This window comes from Gasterosteus aculeatus, chromosome X (assembly GCF_964276395.1).
Source record: "Gasterosteus aculeatus chromosome X, fGasAcu3.hap1.1, whole genome shotgun sequence".
Taxonomy (NCBI): Eukaryota; Metazoa; Chordata; class Actinopteri; order Perciformes; family Gasterosteidae; genus Gasterosteus; species Gasterosteus aculeatus.
The window spans coordinates 6,202,946-6,226,942 of record NC_135698.1 but is presented as its reverse complement, the minus strand read 5'-3'; the positions used below and the strand labels follow the sequence as shown (position 1 = coordinate 6,226,942).

Genomic DNA, 23,997 nt, shown 5'->3' with positions numbered 1-23,997 from the left:
TATTCTCTTCTGAGTCAATCTCAGCCAACGTCGGGCGTGAGACGGGCTACGCCTGGTCGCCAGCCAATCGCAGGACTGACGCAGAGACAAACAGCCGTTCACTCTCACATTTACACACCCACGGGCCCTTTAGAGCCACCAATTAACCTGATCCCCAGAGCATGTCTTTGGAGTGTGGGAGGACGCCGGAGTCCCCGCAGAGAACCCACGCAGACACGGGGAGGACATGCAGACTCCACACAGACAGGCCGCTGGGTGGGAAAGGTGGGCGGTGGAAGGTTCCCTTTTCAGAACGGCAGGTTGGGTGGTCGGTTCCTCCGCTGGTCGGTGGTAGGTTCCTTTTTCAGAACGGCACAAGCCGATCTCAGCTGGGTATTTAGCGACTTGGACCCTCCTCATGCAGAGTCCATGTAGCGGTATAAATGAGTATCTTCATGACCGTGGGTCCCTCCTGTCCGGCCAAACCACTCGCCCGACTAGGCGCCGTCACCAGAAAATGGGCTCTTTGTTATTATTATAACATTATTATATTATATTATATTATTATATTATTATATGTCCCAATATTGCCATGTTCCCATCATCCGAACGGCAGGTCGCATGATCTGTAGGCGGAAGGTGCCGACCACTTTCCGCACTCGGCGTCACTCGCTGGGTGGGTTTGAACCCAGGAGCTTCCTGCTGTGAACAAACAGTGCTGACCACCGTGCCGCCCTGTCGGTACAAAGTAGTCATGCTAAATACTACTGAATCCACATAAGAATGATCACAAAGAAACATACTTTGCCAAAACGAGTACAGAGGTGGCAGTGGAACCACAGCTTGTCTTTGTAATCGTGGTCCACCGTAGTTATTAATTAATTCATTTTAGTTCCCATAATTCACACCTATAATAGGTATTATATTCTTATAGAATAAGTACCTTAATCATTGATCAACCTTAACCAAGTATTTTTAATCCTGTTTTGATTTCTTTCAATTCACAGTTTTAACCACGTTAAACTGAAACGTCAATCTGAGAGACGATATGTTTGGCTGGAAACGTTATCGAAAATGGATTTTAGTTGCACGGGAAAGCTTCTCTTTTTTTTTTAGGGGACTGGGTTGGCAGACAGCAAAGGGGGGGCGTTAACTCGTAAGGCTTGCTCCCCTTGTTCAGGGCCCCAAATGAAGATGGATTAGCTTGAAGGCCGAGGGAACCAATGAGCAGCAAAACAGGTGGAAACCAATAATGTTATTAGCACAGGAAAGAAAACCAGGAAGGAGAAAAGAAAGAAGCGAAAAAAAAACACCCACACACACACAAGCAGTTTGCCCTTACCTGGCCAGTAACACAATACTGGAGCAGCTTTTTAAACCTGGGGGAGGAATGTTGTCTCGCTGACTCTGCTTTTCTCCTTTTCTCTCTGATGGTCTGCTCACGCATTCAAGGTGTGTCGTCCTTCTAGCTTGTTAAAGTTAAGTACATTATACGTATTGATGCAATCTTAGTTTTCAAGGTTCTATCACCTGGATTTTCACTCGCAGTGACACCTTTTAAAAGGCAGATTAGTTATATTAGGTTTTGTGTCCAGCCAACAAACGCACTTCCACAGCGTTCACTCCTCACTGCAGCCATTCCTGGATCCCTCGTGCTGCCACCTTTCCTTAACTTCCAGGGATCAAACACCAGCCTGTTAGAGCGCAGTCTGCACCTGCAGCGCCGACGAAGCTAATTGGTGGACTGTGGGCAGTCGCCCTACCGGCTGCCCCCTCCTCACGCCAAGGAAACGTCTTTTCTCCCCACGCGCCGCCGAGCGCACTGACTTCGTCTCCCCCCGGGCCGCCACTTTCTACCGCACGACAGACTGCTCAGCAAAATCTGCGAGGTGACGCTTGCGCACGTTCTCACGCTGCATAGATGAGGTGTTGTTTTCTCAACTGATCGGAGGTCACGCACTTTTCCCACACAAAAATGGATGAAAGCAGTCTAGGTTGCAGTATTTGTGTGTGTGCGTGTGTGTGTGTGCGTGTGCATGGGCTTATATGTACGTGTGTTGTGAGGAAAAGAAGTGAGCGCAGTCACTGAACTTGATGACTCAGTTGAATTTCCAACCGTCGCTTCAAAACAGAGTGACGGTAAGCCGTCACTCTGTTTTGACAGCGAACTCCCAGAGGCATTGAGTCAAACACACACACACACACACACACACACACACACATACACACACATACCATCTAATGTCCATGACTACCTTACGAGCCCGCTAGTTATACGCTGAATATTTTCAATTAAGCCATCAATAAAAACAACAGAACACAAATCTCTCCCTCTCTGTGATGATCTTGGTTCCCAGCCATAACACACACACACACACACACACACACACACCCACACTACGCACGCGCACACTTGCGTTTGGCCTTGACCCTGTGCAAACAGCCCTTCTATAGTGAGAGGCTCCATTGGAGTGGATCAGCTCCAGCTAAGACACCCTTTCACACTTCCTCCCTCCCTTTCTCCAAACCCTCCCTCCTGTGTGACCGCGGTGCTTTCCTTCCTTCCTTCCTTCCTTCCTTCCTCCTGACACAGAGGTCTGGGGGAGTCGCAAGGGGAGTCAGGATGGCCGGATGTGCGCCGATCCGAGACACAGACGGACTGACGGGGAACAGACTGGAGGATGCTGCTGCTACCGTGGACTTTGGGGCTTCCCATCCTAGAGCTACAAGGAGAATGACATCATTCCAGTTTCGATATGACAACAGGAAGGTGGAGTGAGTCGGAGGGCAGCGGCGTGGGCGGATGTGACCGTGAAAGACAATGAAGCACTAAGATCGTTCGGTTCATGATGATAATCAACGATGATGATGGATTAATGGTCGGCAAGAACTTTGATGCACTTTGACCTGATGTTACACCGGCGCCCGGCGCCCCTCCTCCCTCCGTATCTCATCCAGCGGGAAAAAAAAGTTGGTTTGCAGGCCGGAGGCCCGGCGGCAGAAAGCGACCTCTAGTCTTTGCGTTCAGCTCTTCGCCTTCCACCCCGTTCGGTACAACATGACTCACGCGATGCTTTGTAGGTTTCAGAGCACTTCTTCTCAATGTATGACATTAATTTCCTTCACCATTCTCTGTGGGGGGAAGAAGAGACAAATGACACCAAGTGTTTGGAAGGGCAGGAGAAAGAAGGGAAGGAAACACAGACTGAAAGAAAGGAGGGGGGGGGGGGGGGGAATCACAATAATAGCAATCTCTCTTCTCTCCCCTTTCTTTTCTCAGAAGAGGATACAGAGTGCCAGCTGGGCTCTGCTGCTGCTGCTGTTGTACAGTGCACGCTACTTCAGAGAAGTCAACCTCACTGCACTCCATCCGCCCCATTGAGCCGCCAGCGCTGGCAATCAATTCTGAGCCTTGTGCTGTCTATGCTGGCCTCTGGACACGGCAGCTGGCTGCAGGAAGACAAGCGCTCTTCCACGGGAGTCTGTCCCCCGATCAGCTGCAGCCAGCTGTCCGGCAGCAGCGCGCCGCCATTCAGAGCGGCAGCCGCTGCTGCCGGTGGAGCGAGGCCTCCTTTACTGCCGTCACTGCCGCTGCCGAGTCCCCTTTCACCGTACTTTTTACCCCCTTCTTCCTTCCAAGGTTTTCAACCGTACTGACACACCCGCCCTTGAGCCTTGCGACAGGCCTCGTATGTCTGTCTGGGCCGTCTCCCAGTCGCTTTCTTCCCCCCGAGTCAAATTGTCCATCTGTCTCCGCTTTTACCAACTTTTTCCTCCGCTAATTTCCACCTCGCTTTCTCTCTCGCCCAGTCTTCCGTGCCGGGTCTTTAGATAAACCTTCCCTCTTTTATATTGCTTCCATCCATGTCCCTTCTGTCTCTGTGTTTTGTGGTACCCATTCCTCTTTTTCCTTCTTTGTTGGTTACCATGTCTCAGTTTCTCCGCTCCTTTCTCTCCACTTTTTTTTTTTTCGTTTGCCACTCGCTCTTATTTCCGCACAATTTCCATCTCATTCTTTGTCGCAATCCAACCCCCCCCCCCCCAAATGTCACAATACTGTATCTTTTCTTCCCCCTTTTCTTTCGAGTAACTTCTTTTTCTGTCCCCCTTTTTCTCATTTTTTTTCTTTTTACAGGTGTCTGTAAGGCGGGATTTACATTTTCTCAGGACAGGCGGCCCGTGGAGAGAAGCCTGCTGGCAGATCAAAGGCTCCGGCTGTAAAACGATCTGAAAGAGTCCGGCATTAGCATCCATCAGGGTACCTTGAAAGCTCCCTGGTCAGCCGAGAGGGGAAGCTGAGGGCCCCCCAAAGTGAAAGCCCAGTCTGGAGAGGGGGGTGGGGGGGTGATGGAGGGGCGGAGGGACAGTAGAATGGTGGGTGGAGAGAGAGAGAGAGAGAGAGAGAGAGAGAGAGAGAGAGAGAGAGAGAGAGAGAGAGAGAGAGAGAGAGAGAGAGAGAGAGAGAGAGAGAGAGAGAGAGAGAGAGAGAGAGAGGCTTCTCGGAGGGAGGAAAATTCCCATAACAAGCTGCATGTTTTCACTTCTCTTTTGGATTCAGCCCCCTCATCCCTTCCTTCAGTTTTAACCATCTATCCAGCAAACTTGAGTTGAGGCTGTAAGGGGAGAACCTCTCCATCTGTGCACCATCTCCACTCAGCTCACCAAAACCCAGACTTTTACTACTCAACCCTGCAGTCTTCACACAGGGTCACGTCTGGTCGGGGAGGGGGGGGGGGGGGGGGGGGGCACGGGGAGTGTGGGTGGAGGAGAAACCTGGATTGGCTTCATTAATTGTATCACTTTACATACAAATTGAACGTGGGAGAGGAATTGGGATTACAGAAGTACGGGGGCTGTGCGTATCCCTTCCTCCGCGCTACGAGCATGATTCACAGTCTTGAAATGGATAGGTGCCCAACATGTGTGATAGGGATTGAGATTAGACCTGCATTCCTGGTGTGTTCCGGTGCCTGCACGTTGGTTTCTTTTTCAATAAGAAAAAGTAAGGCTGCATTTGTCACATAAATCCAAGAAGAAATGTGCATCCATGTGGCTGATCTTGCGACAGCGCCCTCAAGGACGAAGATTTATAGACATTGAGGATTGCGAACACTGAGCTCCTTTTTCCTTCTGTCGTCCTAAAATGTCCAGATCTCAGTAGAGTCACGACAACGTCCTTTAAGCACCCTTACTTTGTCTGTTATAGTGCAAATACAACCCTTCCAGGTGTCTCTATGGAGAAGTACTGGACCTAAGACGTGCATTATATTAGTGCTTTCAGGTTTTTTACCTGAAAGCACTAATATAATGTTTTATGTTTTCCTTAACATGTAACATAACATGTCCGCTCTTATTCTGTATGACTTTGTATCCCTCTTATGAATTATAGACTTCACACAGTTGAGACTGAGAGACAGACAAAAAATTGGTAATACAAGATTATACAGTGAATAAATGTGAGGAGGATCGCTCTTTAGCCCAATAATATTGGTGATCTCATCCCATTTGAATGCATGTTTACACATTCACACACTCGTTAACACAATTTTATAGTGTTACTACACGCTTTCATCTTTGCAGAAGCATTCTCACAAAGACTTGCACGCAGATACTAGTAATGGACTCAAAGTACTTCCCACATGGATCACCCAAAACACACACAACTATGTGTCCCTCAATGTGCAGCTTGCTGACATGTGTGTGGAGACAGAGGGCTGCAAGCCACTATCTCAGCTTAGATGTCCCGCGCGCACACACACACACACACAGACAGGCGGACAGACCGACAGACAGACAGCTTGGCCATCCTGTCCACCCGAGGATGAGTTCCTCCTCTGTTTAGGGAAGAGGATGTGATCTCACTAGTTAAAAATCCAACCTATGTCGCTTGCTACTCTTGACTTAATCCAGGCTTCTCCTTTGTGCAGAGCGCCGTTCCCCTCGTCGTCTTTCATTTTCTGTCGCCTCCTATCTCCCTCCTCTACTTATTTATCCATTTGTCCTTCTTCTGTTGCTTTTACAATGTCACGAATAGGAGTGTAAATTCAATTTAGTTGGTAAATGTGTTGCTTGGTGTCACCCCAGTCTTGCAAGCACTGAATACTGCTCTTGCATGATGTTTGTGAATAACAAACGAATCCCCTCCCAAAAAATGGTGATATATATTTAATATCAGAAACACACCCAGGGAACATGTATGTTCAAAAAAAGACACCCCCAAAATAAACACCGTGCCAACCGTGTAACGTAAGTACTTAAATAGATGAATCCACAGTTGGGATTTTACAGTTTGTCAGTGTACAACCATCTAAACCAGTGGTATCCTGATTGAGCATAAAGACATTGTGAAACCTCCCAACAATTTAAATTGATTTCAAATATTGAAACTGAAGCAGGGAACATAGATTTCCACCTTTAACCGGAAGTTTTTCAAACCATTTTTTCTGTCTCGCTCTTTCTGTCCCTCACTCTGTGCCTCGTAACCAGAGCTGCTCTGGGGGCGTGGTTTCGACCACAAGGTATGTCAAATCATCACGTCAGTTTCACTTTCGTTTTTTTTTTTGGCGGGTGGGGGGGCTTTTTCTCAGGATGAAATCAATCAATTCATTATAATTGATATTTAACCAGCAACGGCAGGCAACACAGAGTGGAAGTCAGCGCACCGGTGGCCGTGGACAGCCTGGAGCTCTCTGCATGGTTCTTGTGTCACACGAGAGCGTTGCCTTTGCCATTGTGCAAACCAAAGGTTTGCCCCTCACGTGGCTGCCTGTTAATGATTGGCTCCTGCCTTTTCTAAACACACGACAACCACGTAGCAAGCGTATTTTAATACAATACATCAACGCATGTGCCGGACAGCGGCTGCGGCTTGGATTGTTCCACTTTGGCTTTAATGGCCACGACAATGTAGCAAGAGCGACGGGAACTGAGCTGGCTTATTTATTAAACCGTTTTTAATTTTCAAAACATCCAATATTTTCCTGCTAATTTTCAATTTGTTTCCTTTTCATTTTCTCAACCTGCTTTAATATTTCTTAAGGTCAAAGACGGCTGGGCTCTGAAGGCCTTATTACACCTTGGATGCACTTTGGAGATTACCTGCAACACACGCACACACTCTCAACGCCAAGGCCGGAGACAGAAAGAAAATGTTCCATAAGGTCGCTTGTCCCCAGAGAGAATGAGGTGAAGAAGGAAAAGAAATATGAAGACATTTGGTCCCCTCGTATGTTTTTCCAGATGTCTGTTCATGTAACTTTTCTCATCCCCGGCCTTCTTTATAACAGTTACACTGATGCGAGTACGGTGACATTTCGCCACGGTAGACCAAGCCGTGCACACGCAGTGGAGGCTGTGAGGAGTCATGGGATCACAGAAGGAGAGAGATGGAAATAAAGAAGCTGCCTCTGTCCTCACAAGGGGCGGCTACAACGTGCAGCGCTCACACTTAACCCAGTTATTACACTCTGCATTACCTGAGGACATACTAGCATTTCTAATGTGCATGCAAACAGCCCGGGGAAAGAAATCGTCCGGAAGTTCACAGAGGGGTTTTAACCGTGCCAAATTTACCGTTGAAACTGAATCAACCAGATGTCTGCTGTTGGAAACTGGAGTAGCACGAGGATGTCTGGAATGTTCTTACTGCTATCAATGCCCCTCTGAGTGATCACATATTTCAACATTTGCAGCATCATCTTTAGTTGTTTTTACTTTATCGTTGAAGCTCAAAAGGCTTTTGTACATTAGTTAAAACATTAGTTAAAATTTGCAGTGCGAAATCAGTAATAAAATACAATTCTGCTGTATTTCCTACTATATCTTTTGAAAAATAACTCTCTAATAACTGATTATCCGAATAATTAAATACTACTTACTTATGTTACTCAACTGAGGTTCATCAACATGACCTTTGAACACATCTTGATTCCCCATTAACCGCAGTTCTATTACATTTTCAACTCTCATTGAAACATGACCAGCTGTGTGTATGAGTGAGTATTTTTGTGTGTGTACATTCGCATACACATGTTTTTTGTTTTTGTACTGTGACGTATGTTTATTTTCACATATGTTATTCATACTGAAACCATGTCCGCATCGTGGCCAGTGATTCCCACGTCCTTTTAGTTTCACCAGCACCCTTCCTGCAGAGGTATTTACTGACCCAGTAGGCCCGGTCCTCACAGTGAAGCTGTGCGTTAAATTCAGGGGACCCCTGGATGTAGGCTAACGAGTGGCTAACATTAGCAAGCCAGCTAACAAATCAGTATTGCAGTCAAACCATCTGTTGTTATCACACGAGGAGGCGGCGTCGACGCTATCTTTGTTGCTACATACCTGGTGTGACGTTTCGCCGCAAACTCTCTGTGATTTTTGATATCAGTTGTGTGAACACTGTTGACCACACAACGTGCCCTCATCGGCACACATCCATTCAGCTGAGGAATGTCTCTCACAATCAACCGTTATCGGGTGTTTTGTCTGTTTTGACTGAGGGGCATCCGAAGAGGGCTCGGCGTTACGACTGATAGGCTTTTTGGAATACACACCTCACACCTCTTTTCTTACACGTCTCTCATCCTCTTTGTCTTTCCCACATCTCTCACTTGTTTGCATTTTGAATTACTCACACCAGATTTTAAAGAAAAGGATTTCCCCGCTCTTGAGGTTAATTGGAGTAAGTAATACCCAAAGTGCCTCCTTGTTTTTTTGGGGGGAGGGGGTTTATGAATCGCCCTTCAAGACTTCAAGTGTAGCATTAAAAGATTTTGACGGTTCTTTGATTGGAACAAGGCCTCTGAAGCACTCCATAGTCGAGCCCTCCTCCGTCACCTTGTTCCCAGGCCCACCTCCGGCAGCACCCACATCCCCTGACCCGTAACATCCATTTGATTTATCCCTGATTGTTAAGAGGCCTGTGAAGCTCCATCTCGATTGGCTCCATATGAGCACAGTGCCGGGAGGTCATCTATAATACTCATTTTCAGTGGCTCATTATTCTGAGGCCAAACAACCCAAAAGACCCAATTTCCTACCGCACTGTTCATAAAAGTGACAGATGGCCAAAAGCTGGAAAAGCTTTCCTATAATCATTAGTCCACTGAAGTGCTACATACAATGCTCTTTAGTATAGTGGAGGTTGGACTCTGTTCCCACTCTCTCTCTCTCTCACCCACTCCTTCCACCTTCTCTATCCTGTTCATTTTTTCCAAGGTGAAGAATGTGAAGGAGGAGAACGGTGTGTGTTTAATAGCTATGGGCCATATTCCACCCAGTTCAGCTTTCCTCCTCTTCACATGGCTCACAATGTGAGTCCGGGACACACAGATCTGGTCCAGGTAGTTTGTCTCTCTCTAAAGGGTCACTCTACCTTAACGCGGGACAGCGCTTTGAGTCACAAGACAAGTCTTCCTTTCATCCCACAGACCTGTCGCTCCCCAGCATTCAGGGTCATCTACAGTCACTTGAGCAAGTCCGCACCCCTCCGCGAGCCGCCTGTGGGGGTCTTTTCTTGCCCGGGGAAGTGCCTGTGTGATAAATGTGTGGCTTGGAACAACAGCTGAGACCAAGACTTGGCTCAGCCTTCCCAGTGCCTGTTGCAGACACAAGTTTGGTTTCCTCATATCTTGGCACTTTGTCATGAATGACCTCTTTCATTTTTCCCCACCTCCAATAATAACCAAAGTCCTCGACTCAGCATTTAAGAAAAAGAATCCTTCCATTTTTCTCAGGAGGACATTTTTTTTTTCCTTCTCATATTTGTTTCCACTCCTGTCTTCTTGGCAGGGGGAAATGCCAGGTCACTGCAGTAACTGTATCCGCTGCGTGGTGGCTTGCAGGACTCTGTGGGGCGGGTGGGTGGGCAAATGGGTTGTTTCGGAGATCTTCAAAACACAAGTCCTTGTTTTTTCATTAATTTCTTTGGATTGTGCAAGCTCGCCCCCTGAGAAGAACGTCATACAACGTTGACGTAAATATACTGTTCTAATCCTGAACCTGTTCATGTTCATTTAATCACTAAATCCAGTTGAGTCACTTCCAGATTTTACCTTCGGTCTCTTCAATCAGCATGGGGTTGCTCCGACCGACAATTCGTCTTATAAAAATAGGGGGCCTAACCCCCATATCCAACCATCTTTCATCCTGGTTTTGTGGCCCTTCCACATGTGCCTCTAATCTCTCCCTTGTGTCTCCGAAATGTCAGTGCAGAGGAGCGAGCATGTACTTGCTCGCTATGGATTTCCCATGGAATGTGCCGTTTTCGGTTTTCCCTGTTTTGATAGGCAGTGATTATGGAGTATTTATTTTCCTACTGGGTGTGGGAACTCAACCTGTTGGTACACTACCATTTATGCGGCGGGTTTTCCGATTCTTCTCGAGCTGTGACTCACACAATTTGACGCACGAAAACACGCTGTCAAAGAGATTAGATAAGATTAGATTTGATCGGATCTGTAGTTTAAAAAAGCCATTAAGATGTTTTTGAAGGATAAAAGATTGTCTAGACCATCGGAACATAGTAACCCTCTCTAGATGGAGAGGGGTGGGGGTAAAACTGGATGCACAGAAGCATATTTAAAATGTGGTTATTTTTTTTTTTTAAAGATCTTTGTTGAGTTTTTAGTTCGTATATATGGTTTGGCTCATCCTGCTAACGTGTTTGCATTTGTTCTATTTGAACGTACGTGAGGGGGAGTCGGGGTGTACGTGCTTTTCCTGTTTGTTTGTGTTAGAGGGAAGAGAGCCCTCGCAAGCATCAGAGGTTAAGCCCCAACTATCTGACTCAGTGGTGAATGGTGGAGGTCTGGGATCGGGGCTTAGTAGAGGAGGGGTCAAATAGACGGAGAGGGGGAATGATGGAGGGAGGGAGGCCCATGCAAGACAATTCCCCTGACGTTGGGCCATTCACAGACACAGGAAATGCTTGACCTCACACCTTGAGAAATGTCCACAGCGGCCCACTTGTGTTGAAGGTGTAATTGAGCATAATTAGGAGCTGGCAGAGGACAAAATGGAGACGGACTTTCGTGCCCCGCGTTGCCTTCCTAACCCATGCCTGGGGAGCCGAACTCTCGCTGCACAGATTCCCAGCAAATACCGTCTCTAAACAAACAATGGTAACTTCACAACAACAAGGATCCTTTCAGCTCAGCTGCTTATTTTCAAGCGATTGCAGACCATTTATCTGAAATCTTTGCTGTCTGCATTGTGTAATCCAGAGGGTCAGCCGCAGAGGTCGTGATTAGTTTGCAACGCTTCTTCGCGTGAGCGAAACCTTCCATGTGAAGCTTTGACACAGACACGTGAAACAGTAAGTCTAGACCATCACAGCAGATATCAGCTCTGTGTTTCGACCTCTCACCTTCACATCAGCTTCAATTCCTCCTTTGTCCCAGCCAACGGTTCACAGGAGGAGAAGCCTCAGGTGGTGTGGAGGCCTTTCCACAACAATTCTCTGCACGTAGTCCTCCTGGGCCCTGTTTCCCATTGAAGTGCATTTCTTCATTCTCCTTCTCGCAAAAGTCGATGCGTGATCTTATTCTCCTGTGTAGAATGTGGACATAAAACACCAAACATCTGACATGAACTCACCAAACAGCCAGCTGCTTCCTCTCAGAGCTGAGACAGGAATGCACTTTCGTTTGGGCCCTTCATTCATAAGAAAACCATCGACCCGCATACGGGGGCTTTAGTGAGAGTATAGGATGTGAGCCATTGATGTGTTGGGGGGGGGGGTTGTGGAGTATTGGAGGGAGCGTGCTGGTGGAATAAGGCTTGGGAAAAGGAGCATAATTTATGGAGCGTGATGCAGAAACATCAGCCTCATGAAAATGAAACAGAGTCAGAGTCAAACATTTTAGTGCGGAAAAGTTGGGGTTCGTCTTGTCAAGAATAAAAAAAGACAGCAGGTAAGGCAGTACAAGGAGATTTAAAGCACAGGAAGAACGGGTGATTTGGGAGTCAATGAAGAGAAAAAGAGAAAAACTAGGGGGCCGGGGGGGGGGGGGTGAAGACCTGGAAATGTAAGCGAGCTGGCTGGGAGCAGGAATGGGAGTTCAGCGAAGGGGTTAGCAGAAAAAGTCAGTGATCACTCAGGAGGTCTGGAACTCTGACCTCCGACCCCACGGTGGAGCGGATGCCACCATGGTGAAAATGTGAGAGGTGAGGTATGCAAGCCCCTCCGAGCCCTGGCGGAAACCACCGCCCCCCTTCCCCCACCCCCATGATGAATTGGATGTTAGCATTGACACAAATTGGCCCATAATAATGACACAAGGCCGCTAAGCACACAGGCACAGAGTGGGAATTACAGAGTGAAAGAGCAGGCGGACAGAAAGAGAGGGAGGAGAAGGAGTCGTGAGAGCGATGGAGGGAAACCGGGGCATGGTGAAAAAGTCTTGAAAGAAGGAATTACCTTACCCAGGGGGGCCGACGGGGAGGGAGAGGGAAGAAGTAAATTTATGACTGAGTGCATCTTTGCTCCACTCTCCTGAACGATGGGACTGCAGAAAGGCTCAGAGGGGCCCTGATACACAAAAACACACACAATCAGACTTGATGGAGGCACACTCGGCCCCGTGGGACTGTTTTTCTTGCTGCTTCTCTCTTCCCAACTTTTCTCACAGCGTCGCAGATCCAGTTCCAGCAGTGTTTACATCACTTCCTTAAACGGCCCATACGTCCTGCTAAAAATAGCTGCCGGCTTCTGAGGCCAAATCAGACGTAAGCTGCCGCATCCCCTTTTTACAGCTTCTGCATGCTTCTCTCTCCCCCCACCTTCCACCAAAACAAGGCATCCCTCTGTCTTTTAGGAAACATATGTATTCGATTAGGCATGTTGGGAGGCAAGGGTCACACTCCTGTAATTGAAATGTGATTATGTATGAGCTAACATGATTAAAGGCGTGAGGCAGGGGGGGGTTGCAAGGTAAATGGCGGCCTGTGATGTGTGGCTGCTCCCTTGTTCCCCAGTAGACATTCCTGAGGTAATGGAACACGAATGAGTCCAGCTCCTTGATTCCGATGGGGAATCACTTAAGGTTGAGTTTGCTATCTGTGCGTCCTTCTTCTCGGTTCCCAAGGAAGCAATCGGATACTGCAAAAATTACATTACTTAGCTCAGTCCCTACAAATAGAGGTCTGCGACCGTCCCAGTAGCCAGTGACCCTGAGCCGACCTCAGATCAAAGTTTCCAACCATTCAGTCCAGGTCTAATGTGCTGGAAAGGCTCCTCATCACTCATTAGGGGTCTCGTCGGTCTGATAACCGTATGGGCAGATTGTCATAAAGGTTTTGCTTCTCCGCTACACCAAATCCCCCATTGCCATTTCTGATAAAAGAACATTTCACTCATCCTGCTCTGCTGCATCTCTGAGACGCAGACACTTTCGCTTTCAGTTTGTACTTGTAAGATGATACGATAAAAGGCTTACTCCACGCTTTAAAGCGGAAAACGTACATAACCTTAAAACGCACTTACTTGCTGTACAAGTATCTACATTCAGGTAGAGTAGATGAAATGTGCTGCATTCATCACTAACCTCAGTAAGTCTACAGGATGAAAGTAATTGGTTTAGTACTTCAACTTAAAATCATAATGGTCATTTATGGGCAATATAACCTGTCTAGAGCATGTTGAGGAAGAAAATGATGTGCAGATTCTAACACATATATTCATCGTGTTTGTTTGCCCACATGGATGCACGCAATGCATTTTGGGTGGGAAAATATGAAAGTTAACAAAGCAGTATTTGTTTACAATGAGCTGGGAAAAAGAAAATAACCCAATGTGGACCTATGAACTAAATGTAACTCAATTCCCTGGAATACAAATACTATACATGTTGTCTTTAATATGTTGTCCTGTAGTATTTTCTAGCTGACAGATTTCAATAAATGGTGTAAAAACTGAGCCATAGTTGAGAATTGTTTATCTCTGGGTTGGTTTCAGACCTGCTCATGTGTTTGCAACAGCAGTCAAAAAGAAAGTTCTCTGAGCCTTTCAATTGTGCAGCACAAGCATTTTGCACCTGATTGACCCGATGGCACACTCCCATCGGCTTTCAGGTTACATTGCTCTAGATGTGGCACAAAGTGCACTGTTGCTCATTTCCGGCGCCATCGAAATCAGAACCTCCAGCAGACTCTAATTGGCTACAAAACATTGTCAGACTTCCAAGCCCAGAGAGCGCCCAACTGCTGAGGCACTGCAGATATTCTGATAAGAGTAAACTCGTCGCAAGCTGCCACACAATAAACAGGTGCAAACAACAAACGCAGGAAGAGCCGAATTCTGAATTACCTTGAAACCGTTTAACCTCCTTCAGTGTGCCGCTGTGTTGAGTTGCAGTTACGTACCTACGGTATGTCATTCTCCCATAGATTACTTATAAATACTTCTAATAGTAACTGTTACTCATTAGTAATGGATGTGCCTCTATGAATCGTCAAAGCACAGTGTTTCTTTTACCACTAAATAAGAACAAATAGGTTTTGTTTTTTCTTTTTGCTGATTAGGGCCTAAGAAGTCCGTCTGGTATTTGTCTGCAATGTCACATGCACAGCACTTGATTAGCTTTATTTGGACAGAACCTATGAAGACAGATTGAAATGCGGTGAAGGGGGTGTTTGTGTCTTCCGCCAACACAAAATGCATTCGTCCGTTGTTGTGTCTGAGATAGGAAAAATAAAATACACACCGACCTCCCTCTCCAATCATTCACACGAATGTATTCAGGCCTGTCAGGGCCTTTATTTCCCAAACAGTGTCTCAAGACAGGAATTCCAGTTGATTTCAGTGTTTGCTTTTTATTGGCCCATTAACAGGTTTTCTGTAATGAAGATTTAAAATCTCACTGTAATGTGTTAAATGTTCTCGGGAGCAATTATGGTGCAGGCGTTTTTTGTGATCTTTTATGCAATTTCATGTCCAGCAGAAGTGTTTATTGTCTTGTTTGCGCTCGAACATCGGTTCTTGGTTTCGTGTGGAGGATAAAACCAACTTACTTACCAAGACCATTGTGTTAAAGCCTCATACTGTAATTAAAAGCCATTTGGTTCTTTCATTTTGGGCTCTATCGCTTGATGCTGCTCTTGGACTAAGATTTATATTGATTGGTTATGTCATAGAACTGCCTGTAGTCTGTAGTTCAGTTCTAATTGAAACATTTTATTCTTTGACAGTATTGATCCAACATTTGAGTTCAATCTATATTAGTCAATCGAATTGTCCTGTAAAATTAAGCGCTAATTATTTTGTGATGGTTACAAGATTGTGTGATTTTAATTCAAATAAAGCACATTGGATACATGGAAATTTTAAAGAGAATGACGAAAGTGCATCACAGGTTTTTCACAAGTTTTGAATAAAAGATCAGCCTGTGAGTAAAAATGCATTATAATAATTGTCTTCTTCCGTGCAGTAGATTAAAGATAACTAATTTAAGAAAATCAGTAAAGAAAGTAGAAAGTAAGAGTCGTTCTTACGCATCAAGTCTCGAGTTTTTGAAGCGAAACGCTTTCAAAGCATCTATTTACTGTCGATGATTTACCATCACATTTTGCCCCGCGTGCCTTTACCAGGGCATCAAAGCATGGCTGTCTGACCAAGGAAAGTAGGTCAACAAGCACCTTAATCCATCTAAATAACCTAAATGCTTTCCCATCACTGAGCCCTGCCTTGTTTGTCTGCGGAATATTGTCGTCTTTAATGAAAAAACGATTTAGTTTTGAATAGAAGCATCCTTGAATTCTACGGGACGTCCGTTTCGATTAGCTTCTCTCCAGCATTCTTTCATTCTGAGCTGAACAAAAAAAAGCCTCTGAACTCCTTGAAAATGCATTGTCAAAAGAAACAGAATCAATTCTCCGCGTTGTCGTCTCATTCCTCCGCGATATTTTGTCAACGTCACGCAGCCCTACAGCTGCTCCCCAAAAGGGCCTCAGAGTGTGAAATCTGACTGAATCGAGTCAGCGGTTCCCCACCTACCAGTTGTCCAGCGTGATCATAGGATGTGCATTAGATATACTCTGATACTCTGAGCCCGACCACGGACTGGAGACTGGAGATTACTGGAGGTGGGCCTCTTTCCTGCTCCCATTTATCTTTCTCTCTTTCTCTCACCTCCCTATACTCCCCCCCCCACACACCTCCCTTCCCTCTCCCTCTGTAATGTCTCAGCTGTTCCCTGCAGGCAGAGTGCCTGCTCTGTTATGGGTTCATTGGGCTGGTATGTGGCAGGAATCTTTGGATCAAGGTAATTTCACACTGTTCAACTTTTTCCCAGGCTGTTAAGCTTCCTTTTACCTTTGTGCCACTCGGAGAGCGAGATAGGGAGCGACACATGTAGCGGTTAAACACACAGTGGCTCAGCGGGCTGACGCCACCAGCCGAGCCGGGAGGGGGGGGAGACATGAAAGATACGGCCTATAAATTACAGTCCAACGCCTCGGCTTTCCCGAAAAGATGCGATCGTTGTGGGCCGACCCGGCGTGTTTGGCGGGACGGACGCACATTCTCGTGCGGTGCTGTACTGAAGCTGCACGTGGGGAGCCGCCGTGGTGGCAAACCCTCATTTGTCACTAATCACTAAGAAGATCAGAAAGTCTGTATGTGTGAGCCCGTTTTATTTTGTGTGCCATATTTTGTCATCAGGTGTTCCTGCGTCTGTGTCTCCTTTCTCTTTTTTCAGTGTGTTTATTATTAGCGACACCAGATCGCTGCGACCGGATGCCGTTGTAACAGGAGGAAAACCCTCAATAATGGTTGAAATCTTGTTGTCTGCCATGTACCATCTGCACCATCTGTACCATCTGCAGGAGCGATAAGGAAACAAGGGCAACAGTAGCACCACTTGCTGCGTGCATGTGTCTCATGTGAGGGCTGCTTCATGCTCAGGTGTTCGCTATATTTGGTGTTTGGGTTTAATTTTAGGGACTTCCGTTATGTTGGGAGCCGTATGGTTAACCTTAATGTTGCCGTTTCCTCTCCGTGTGTTTGACACACTCAATGCAAATAGGCAGCTTTCCTTTTGTTCGTTATTGGGAGCGGCGAGTGATTCATAGATTAAACAGGATTTGTAGGGACGGCTTGACTTAACGCGGGTTATCCTGCTGCTCAAATCGCTCTGCGTGCCGTTCACCCCGCAGCTACGTTCCTCACGTCATTCAGCATCCCTTTTGCGTAGGCGTATACACCTTCTAACAAATTATGTGTGATGATTCTTTGATTCGAGTCGTTATTCAAGTCCCAAGTAAGCTTCTTTTTTTTTTTTTTAAAAGCCCACAGCGTGAGATCTCTTTGACCTCAAGCTCAGCGTGTTTTAGTCTGAGCTTGTTGTGATTCCAGGTGGAAGTCCTCAGGATGTTGATCCTCCCAAAGCTCCGAGAGACACAATTTTCAAACAATCCGGAAAAAAAGATTTGTTGCAAAAATGTAGTTATTGTCTCGACGTACACTACCTCTCTTGTAGAAGTCCTTGCATTCTGCACCAAGGTCTCCACTGGATTAACAATGCCTTTGTTGTTGGTGTGCACAGTGAAAGAAGGGAGAGCGAGAGGCTGGAACTGTGGCGTGGTATCAGCAAGCAGCTGTTGCATGAGTGACAAAGTCAAGGGCCAGCGATATGAACATGGGAAAATCCGGGAGAAGCAGGAGGGGAAGAGACAGCGACAGCAGCTGAGCCGCTGTGCATCTGTGTGTGTGGAGCGAGGCAGCCGTCACTGTTGCTGCCATGTGGGGAGGAAAAAGTGTGAGAAAGCAGTTAGAGCAAGGACACTTTGACGTTATTGAGCAGCCGGTGCTCCAAACCCACCTCTGTATCGGGCCCATTGGGTTTGATGACCGCATGAAAAGTTCAAAAGGCCGCGTCAAGCATGCGGGAGGGTGGAGGGGCGGATGCAGGGAGGAAGGCAGGCATTACAGGATGGGGAAGGTAGATAGGAGGTGAACACCAGAGAGTTCGCTCCTGCGTTAACACAAGGTTACTACTATTGTCCCACGACTGTGGCGCTCGGTACCTTTTTGATGGTTCAGTCAAGTTAGGCTTTGGAAAAACGATCTGCAAACTACAATTTTGTGTGAGCATTTTTCTTTTCATCTGTTAACGGGAAGAAGATCCCACACAAATGTATGTACTTCTGAATGTAAAGTCCTTTTAACGGAGAAGGATACAGCTCTGACCATGAGGTGCAGCAGTTTGTCTGAAACTGTTTAGGTCACGAGTATCACTTCAACTTAATTTTGTACTAATTCTTTGTTGTCCCGTGGCATGACCTATTCTCTCTCATATCTTTTAAAGAGCCGTCCGTCAAATAAATTGGCGATGCCACCACCATGAACTCGGGTACTTGTGCAGAAATGCATTTAGCTTTGGCGTGAGCGAAGCTGTGTTGTGTCGAGCAATGCGTTGCTGGTCTTCCATCAATCCAATGCCCTCGGCTAAATGAATACGGATCCACAGGCGTGTACATCACACAAATATTAACAATGTGGTTGAAATCCTTGCTGCCAATGAAGTCACTTCAACGCCCGTTGACAGCACCTGTGTGGCAGTTGCATTTTGACCAGAGGCTCTGAAAGGCATTTTACCTGAGTTAGATGTCTTGTTTCAACAAACAGAGAGGACCTTCACCCTCCCCCTCCGCCTACCTCCCCTGCATCATGCAGTCCACATCGTGTCCCGAAAGAAGTCAACAATCGGGATGGTTCTTTGGTCCTTGGTCCTTTACGTGTTTTGCTTCCCTTGGTTTCGTTTCCAGTTAATGAGATAAGGGGAACGTCTCAAAGAACTTGGGAGGACATGTTTGCATAGATCATCTCTAAAGGAGTCTGAGGGACGTCTGCGGGGCGAGAGCCCTCGCTGCCAAAGCTGCATTGTTGTAACATCAGTCATGGAGGGGGAATCAGAGAATCCCACAGGTGGTCAGCGGAGATGTCAGGGACGAGCTTGACACCGCTGCTGGAAACACTTGCATCAGCTGTATGCTCCCAAAAACCAACGATCAATTATAGCTCATTTGGGGGCCTCTCATCATGACGGCCAATTGCTGACCAGATATTTGTCTTTGGTGAAGGGACATTCAGTTCGATCGATCTTCGTGGTGCTACATCTAAACAGCATCACAAACACGATGTCCAGCGTTTCACTTGTTTGTGCATGTAATTGGGTTCAGATTAATCCAGGATGGGTGAGCGTATCTGGTTAGGAAGCGGCCAACACCTACTGGTTTTGTGTTTAACCACATAAACACTTTGTTATTTCATGGATCAGTGGGATGCAGCTGAAGGAAATGAAGCATTCAAACTTGCACAAAGGGGTTTTACATGAACACATACGTTTGTGGTGTTTCAATCTATCCGGTTGGAGATTATTATTTTTTTAGGTCTGGTGTTTTTATCAAGGATGATCAGGTTTTCTTTGCATTGTTGTTGTTTGGCGAACACATCTGCAGTTACTCAACCACAGAAAAATACATACAAAATGAGGAAATGTGGGCACGATAAACAAATTTTATATAAGTGATAGTGATGTTTTCATGTGAATCACATGGCGAGTGTGATAGCCACCGTGCAATGCCGCTCAGTTTCAAAACGTTTGAATTTTGAATACATGTCCTCACACTGCATAAAGAAATCGTCAGAGCTTGTTGTTCTTGTTGCTCTCCGAAATGTCTCCATGTTTCTCTCTGACAAGGAGGAGGCGACCGGAAAGGTTCAGCTGGCAGATTTATTCCTCGTTAAATTGTAAATTGAAGCAAAAAGAGAGAGGATGCTGCTGAATGTTTATTTCAGGGCTTCTCACCTGCTGCTTGGTTTGTTTAAAACGGTTTTCTTGTTAAACTGCTGCATTTAAAAAAAAAGTTCCAACACCTCTAATGTAAATACGTGATAACAAATTTCTAACGTAATAATTCCAACAAATAATACCCTAAATTATTTTTTTCTCCTCCGGTTTTAGCCTTTGTAAACAATACTCCCTGTTTTTTTTTTATTCGCAATACATTTTATATGTTCATAGAATCTAAACAAAATGGAAATCCAGCAGATTTATTATCCAGAAAATACAAAGATGCCCACACTTGAATTGTAAACATAAAATGTTTCATTTTATTCACATGGTTTTCTCACAAATAATTAAATCTCTGAATTAAATTGTCTTTTAAATAATCAGCCAGTTCTCCAATGAAAAACAATCTATTGTAGTTGGCTTAGTAATACCTTCGTTAAAAATTGTCCAACAATTAACCTTAAGGGAATCATGATAAAAGAAAGGTCTTATATGAACAGTTTAAACAAAGATAATTAAAGAATAATTACAGAATTCTAAGTGAAGGACACTTTAGGGGAATTCCACATGAAGCTACCAGTTTCTTTATATTATAGCAGATTAATTTAATATTTTTTGTTTATTCAAAAGATCAAAAGAAGAGTGGTGATTAGTCAGATCATGGCAGATTATAATAAGATACAAGTAATCTTTATATTTAACTTCACAGAGAGTTGTATGGCAGCTGCTGACCTGCTGATGCAGGTGTGTTGTTTTTAGATTGTGTTTGAGGTATTTTATTTACACAACTAAACAGATTTGATCTATTTGCTGCAGTGTGCTTTTGGTCGATAACTTTATCTTCACAGACTATTCTTGTTCATTTTAGTTTCACTATCACATTGATGGACATGCAGCCTCATTGTGAAGCTTGAGAAAACCCACCTATGATGTTTGTTATTTTGATATTAGGAGTGTAACATATAGTATGTGTAAACAACAAAATAAAATGCAATTTTTTGTCCATCATTATCTGCAATAAAAATAAATAAAAATACTGTGAAATGCCCCCTTGTCCCCTCTCTGTTTCACATTGCTCTGGGGGTTTAGCCTGTGAGGTGCCTGACGAATTCAAAGATAATAAACCCTTCATACTTGTTTGAAAAGGCAGAGCTGTTTAATTTGTCACTCGGTGTGTTTTGCTTCCAAACAAACACACTCAGACCTGCTGCTGTCATTTCACAACTCTAGGAGCCAAATTCCCCTCCGACACCTATTTTAGTCTCATGGGACATTTTTCTAAGCGTCATAGTTCTCATTTTGAAGTCGGCAAAAAAAAAAAGAATAGGAAAAGAAACATAACGCAGAGCGAAGCGGTAACGGATTTAAACGGAGACATGTGCGGCGGTGATGAGTCACTGCTTTAACATCACTGCAAAAAGTCACCCTCACTCGTTGTCCACTTGTGCACAGTCTCATTTTGAATGAAAACACAACAGAAAAAAAGGAAAAGAGTTGAGGTTAATAGTTATTCATATTTTTTTAATTAGAAAATAATTTCGGCAATTTTCCGGAATCCTCTGCAGCTGAAACATGAAGCATGAAGGCAGAATATTTCATGGTGTTGAGGAAACAGCCGCATTTGATAAAGCTGCCAGGAAGCGGGCATGACTCCGCTTCTTGTCTGATTGATTTGATTAAACTTTTTAATAGCGAGAAATACCGTTTCAAACCGCGAAACTGTATCAAATCATTAGATCCAAAGGATATTTCTTGCAGTGTGTGTGTGTGTGTGTGTGTGTGTGTGTTGGGGGGGGGGGGGGGCTTTTCAAACTTCGGGTTGCGATGACTGATCCGCTCATGGTTTTGACATGAATGTATTTAATGTTTTTCCTCATAACGTGTAATGTTTCTAAACGGCGGCGCTGCGTTTCGATTTTATTCTGATACGGTAATTGAAAGCTTCCGGGGACGAAACGCGCCGCTGCTGCCTGAGATCCGCCTCAGAGGAGCCGCTGGCGTCACTGTTCTGCTGCAGGAGCTGCCGGAAAGGAGAAAAAGAAGTTTGAGACAACAAGTGCGTCTTTAGAAGTTATTTCATTAAAAAAAATCTTTCAAAATGGTGAATGAACTTTGTTTAATATTGTTTCAGAAAGTTTTTTTTTGGAGGGGGGGGGGGGGGCGTTATATTACCAGTCTTGTTTTAATATTTCACAGGATGGAAAACACTGAATTTGTAGTGTCCAAAACAACTCTGGCGTTTTGCGGTGCATGCCGGCGAGGAGGATCTTTATTAACAGACCCGCTGCCTGTTATCAGCCATGTTCTTTCTTTTTGACACGACATGACATGACGCGCTTGTGACGAAGCAAACGTGACTGAAATCCGCCTGTGGTGAAATGCTGGAGGTGATGACTCTGAGAGGCGCAAATGCGCAGTTTGGAGAGCTGGAGCAAAGCAGCTGCTGGTGCTGGATGAGGAGGAGGAGGATTCGGTGCACCTGTCTCTCCACCTCACTACCCCGTCCAGACACATTTGACTGGATTTGTCTCTTTGTTTTCGATCAATTACCAATGATTTATTCTTTGCATCAAAGAAGAAACGGGATGGTTTGAGGTGTGCACTCCTCAGAGGATAATTTCAAACAAAGTTGCGCGAATTAATTAAAAAAAACGTCCTATTTTGAAAATGAATTGAATTCCTTATGCAGAGTAGAAATGCCCCTTTAAAAGAACGCAATCATTTCGATCATTCTTTTCCTATTATTTCGAAGTGGCACAACCCTTTTCTTACAATGTTCTGAAGTGAATGCATTCTTCCTCGTTTCAAGATGCGGCCACTTGTTTCTGTAAATGTCATCAACTACCCAGGATGCACTGCAGATGCAGATGTGTCGCGCAGGCACAGGGTTTCTCCTCACGTCTGACGTCTGAATGGCGAAACCACATCAGCACGAAGAGAACCGACACCAAACGTGAACTTATGAATTCTCAAACCCAAAATGCCACGCGAGACACTCCGGTGTGCGCACTTAAGTTCGGCAGTGACATCTTTTATTGGGTGAGACTGATAGCCTTCCACAGCAGTGCAGAGAGAGGGAGGGGGGGAGGAGAGGAGGGGAGGTGGGGGGGGGGGGGGTAAAGAAGAAGTCTGCCCAGTAACAATCACACACCCTCGGTCGAGCGCTGAGGAACTATTGGCTATGCAAATAGACACACAGGGAGGAGGAAACAACTTGGACTGGAAGAAAAAAAAAACTTTAAAGAGACATTTCCCCCACTTTTCTCACTAGCATTGCGATATAGCCAACAAGCGCTGGGTGGAAATTAACAACTCTAAAGCTCTGTGGACTTACAGTCTCCAGTCTTGTCCCCGATGCACTGAAGTCTCGTTTCATTCAAGGCTCGGTCTTTGAAGTTGACTAAGAATAGGAGGGGGATTACCATATTTACCCATGCAGATTCCCTTTGTGGCTTCATGTGAGGCTAAATCATTTGGCAGTCTTTTTTTTTTAATTAAATGACTTGCGCTCTCCGCTTCGATTCCACCTGCTTCTTGTACGTGAATTATCAAGGAAGTCCGAAAATTAAAAAATAAAGTGCTTTACAGCAGGACTTGTTGAGTTGGTTGATAATATTTGGGTTGAGCGAAGTCAAGTGTCTTTGGTCCACCGACAAAGGTCTTGTTATCTTTGACGGAACACAGAAAAAAATAAGGTCTGCTTCACATTTCCTAGAAAGCCATCTCATCAACCACAAGCAGTTTGGCTGCAATGAATTAAATAGTTCATAACGCCCTGTGTGTGAGCGTGAGTGTGTGTGTGTGTGTGTGTGTGGGTCTGCGTGAGAATGCGCTCGTGTGTGTGGGTCTGCGTGAGATTGTGCTCGTGTGTGTGCGCGCCCGCAGCTGTATGTAGTGTTTATGGTCACATAGATACGCTGCGCGCTGTGGTTCAATGGGTCCGTTTGAAAAAGCTGACATTTTGAGAAGATAGCGATAATAATGAGTCGAGTTTTTTCTTCCTCTGTATTCAAACCTGTTCTCCCGAGGAGTCACTTCTAGCACCTGTTAGAAGCTCATGAAGTTTCTCTCTTGACAGCTTTCTTATCCTGAAAATAATGACAATAATAATAATAATAATAATCATAATGCATTCACTCATGTATCATGTTAGGTGACACTGCGGTTGTTCTCCCCATTCTGTAATTACCATCCCAAGAAAATCAAACCACCACCTGAAGGAAATATG

General features: G+C 45.3%; 1 protein-coding gene across 2 annotated transcripts in view; it reads left to right on the top strand.

The window, feature by feature from the left end:
* The window catches only part of ccnd2a (cyclin D2, a), a 123,045-nt gene that overhangs the window by 78,433 nt on the left and 20,615 nt on the right, over positions 1-23,997 (top strand). Inside the window, exons 1-2 of one of the 2 annotated variants that reach the window (XM_040162195.2) lie at positions 6,658-6,724; positions 7,019-7,164. The exons of the other annotated variant lie outside the window; for it this stretch is intronic. Coding sequence (XP_040018129.2) covers positions 6,673-6,724; positions 7,019-7,164 — 198 coding nt within the window. The 5' untranslated portion in view covers positions 6,658-6,672. Of the gene's footprint in view, positions 1-6,657; positions 6,725-7,018; positions 7,165-23,997 lie in introns of those variants that run through there. 2 annotated transcript variants of the gene reach the window in all.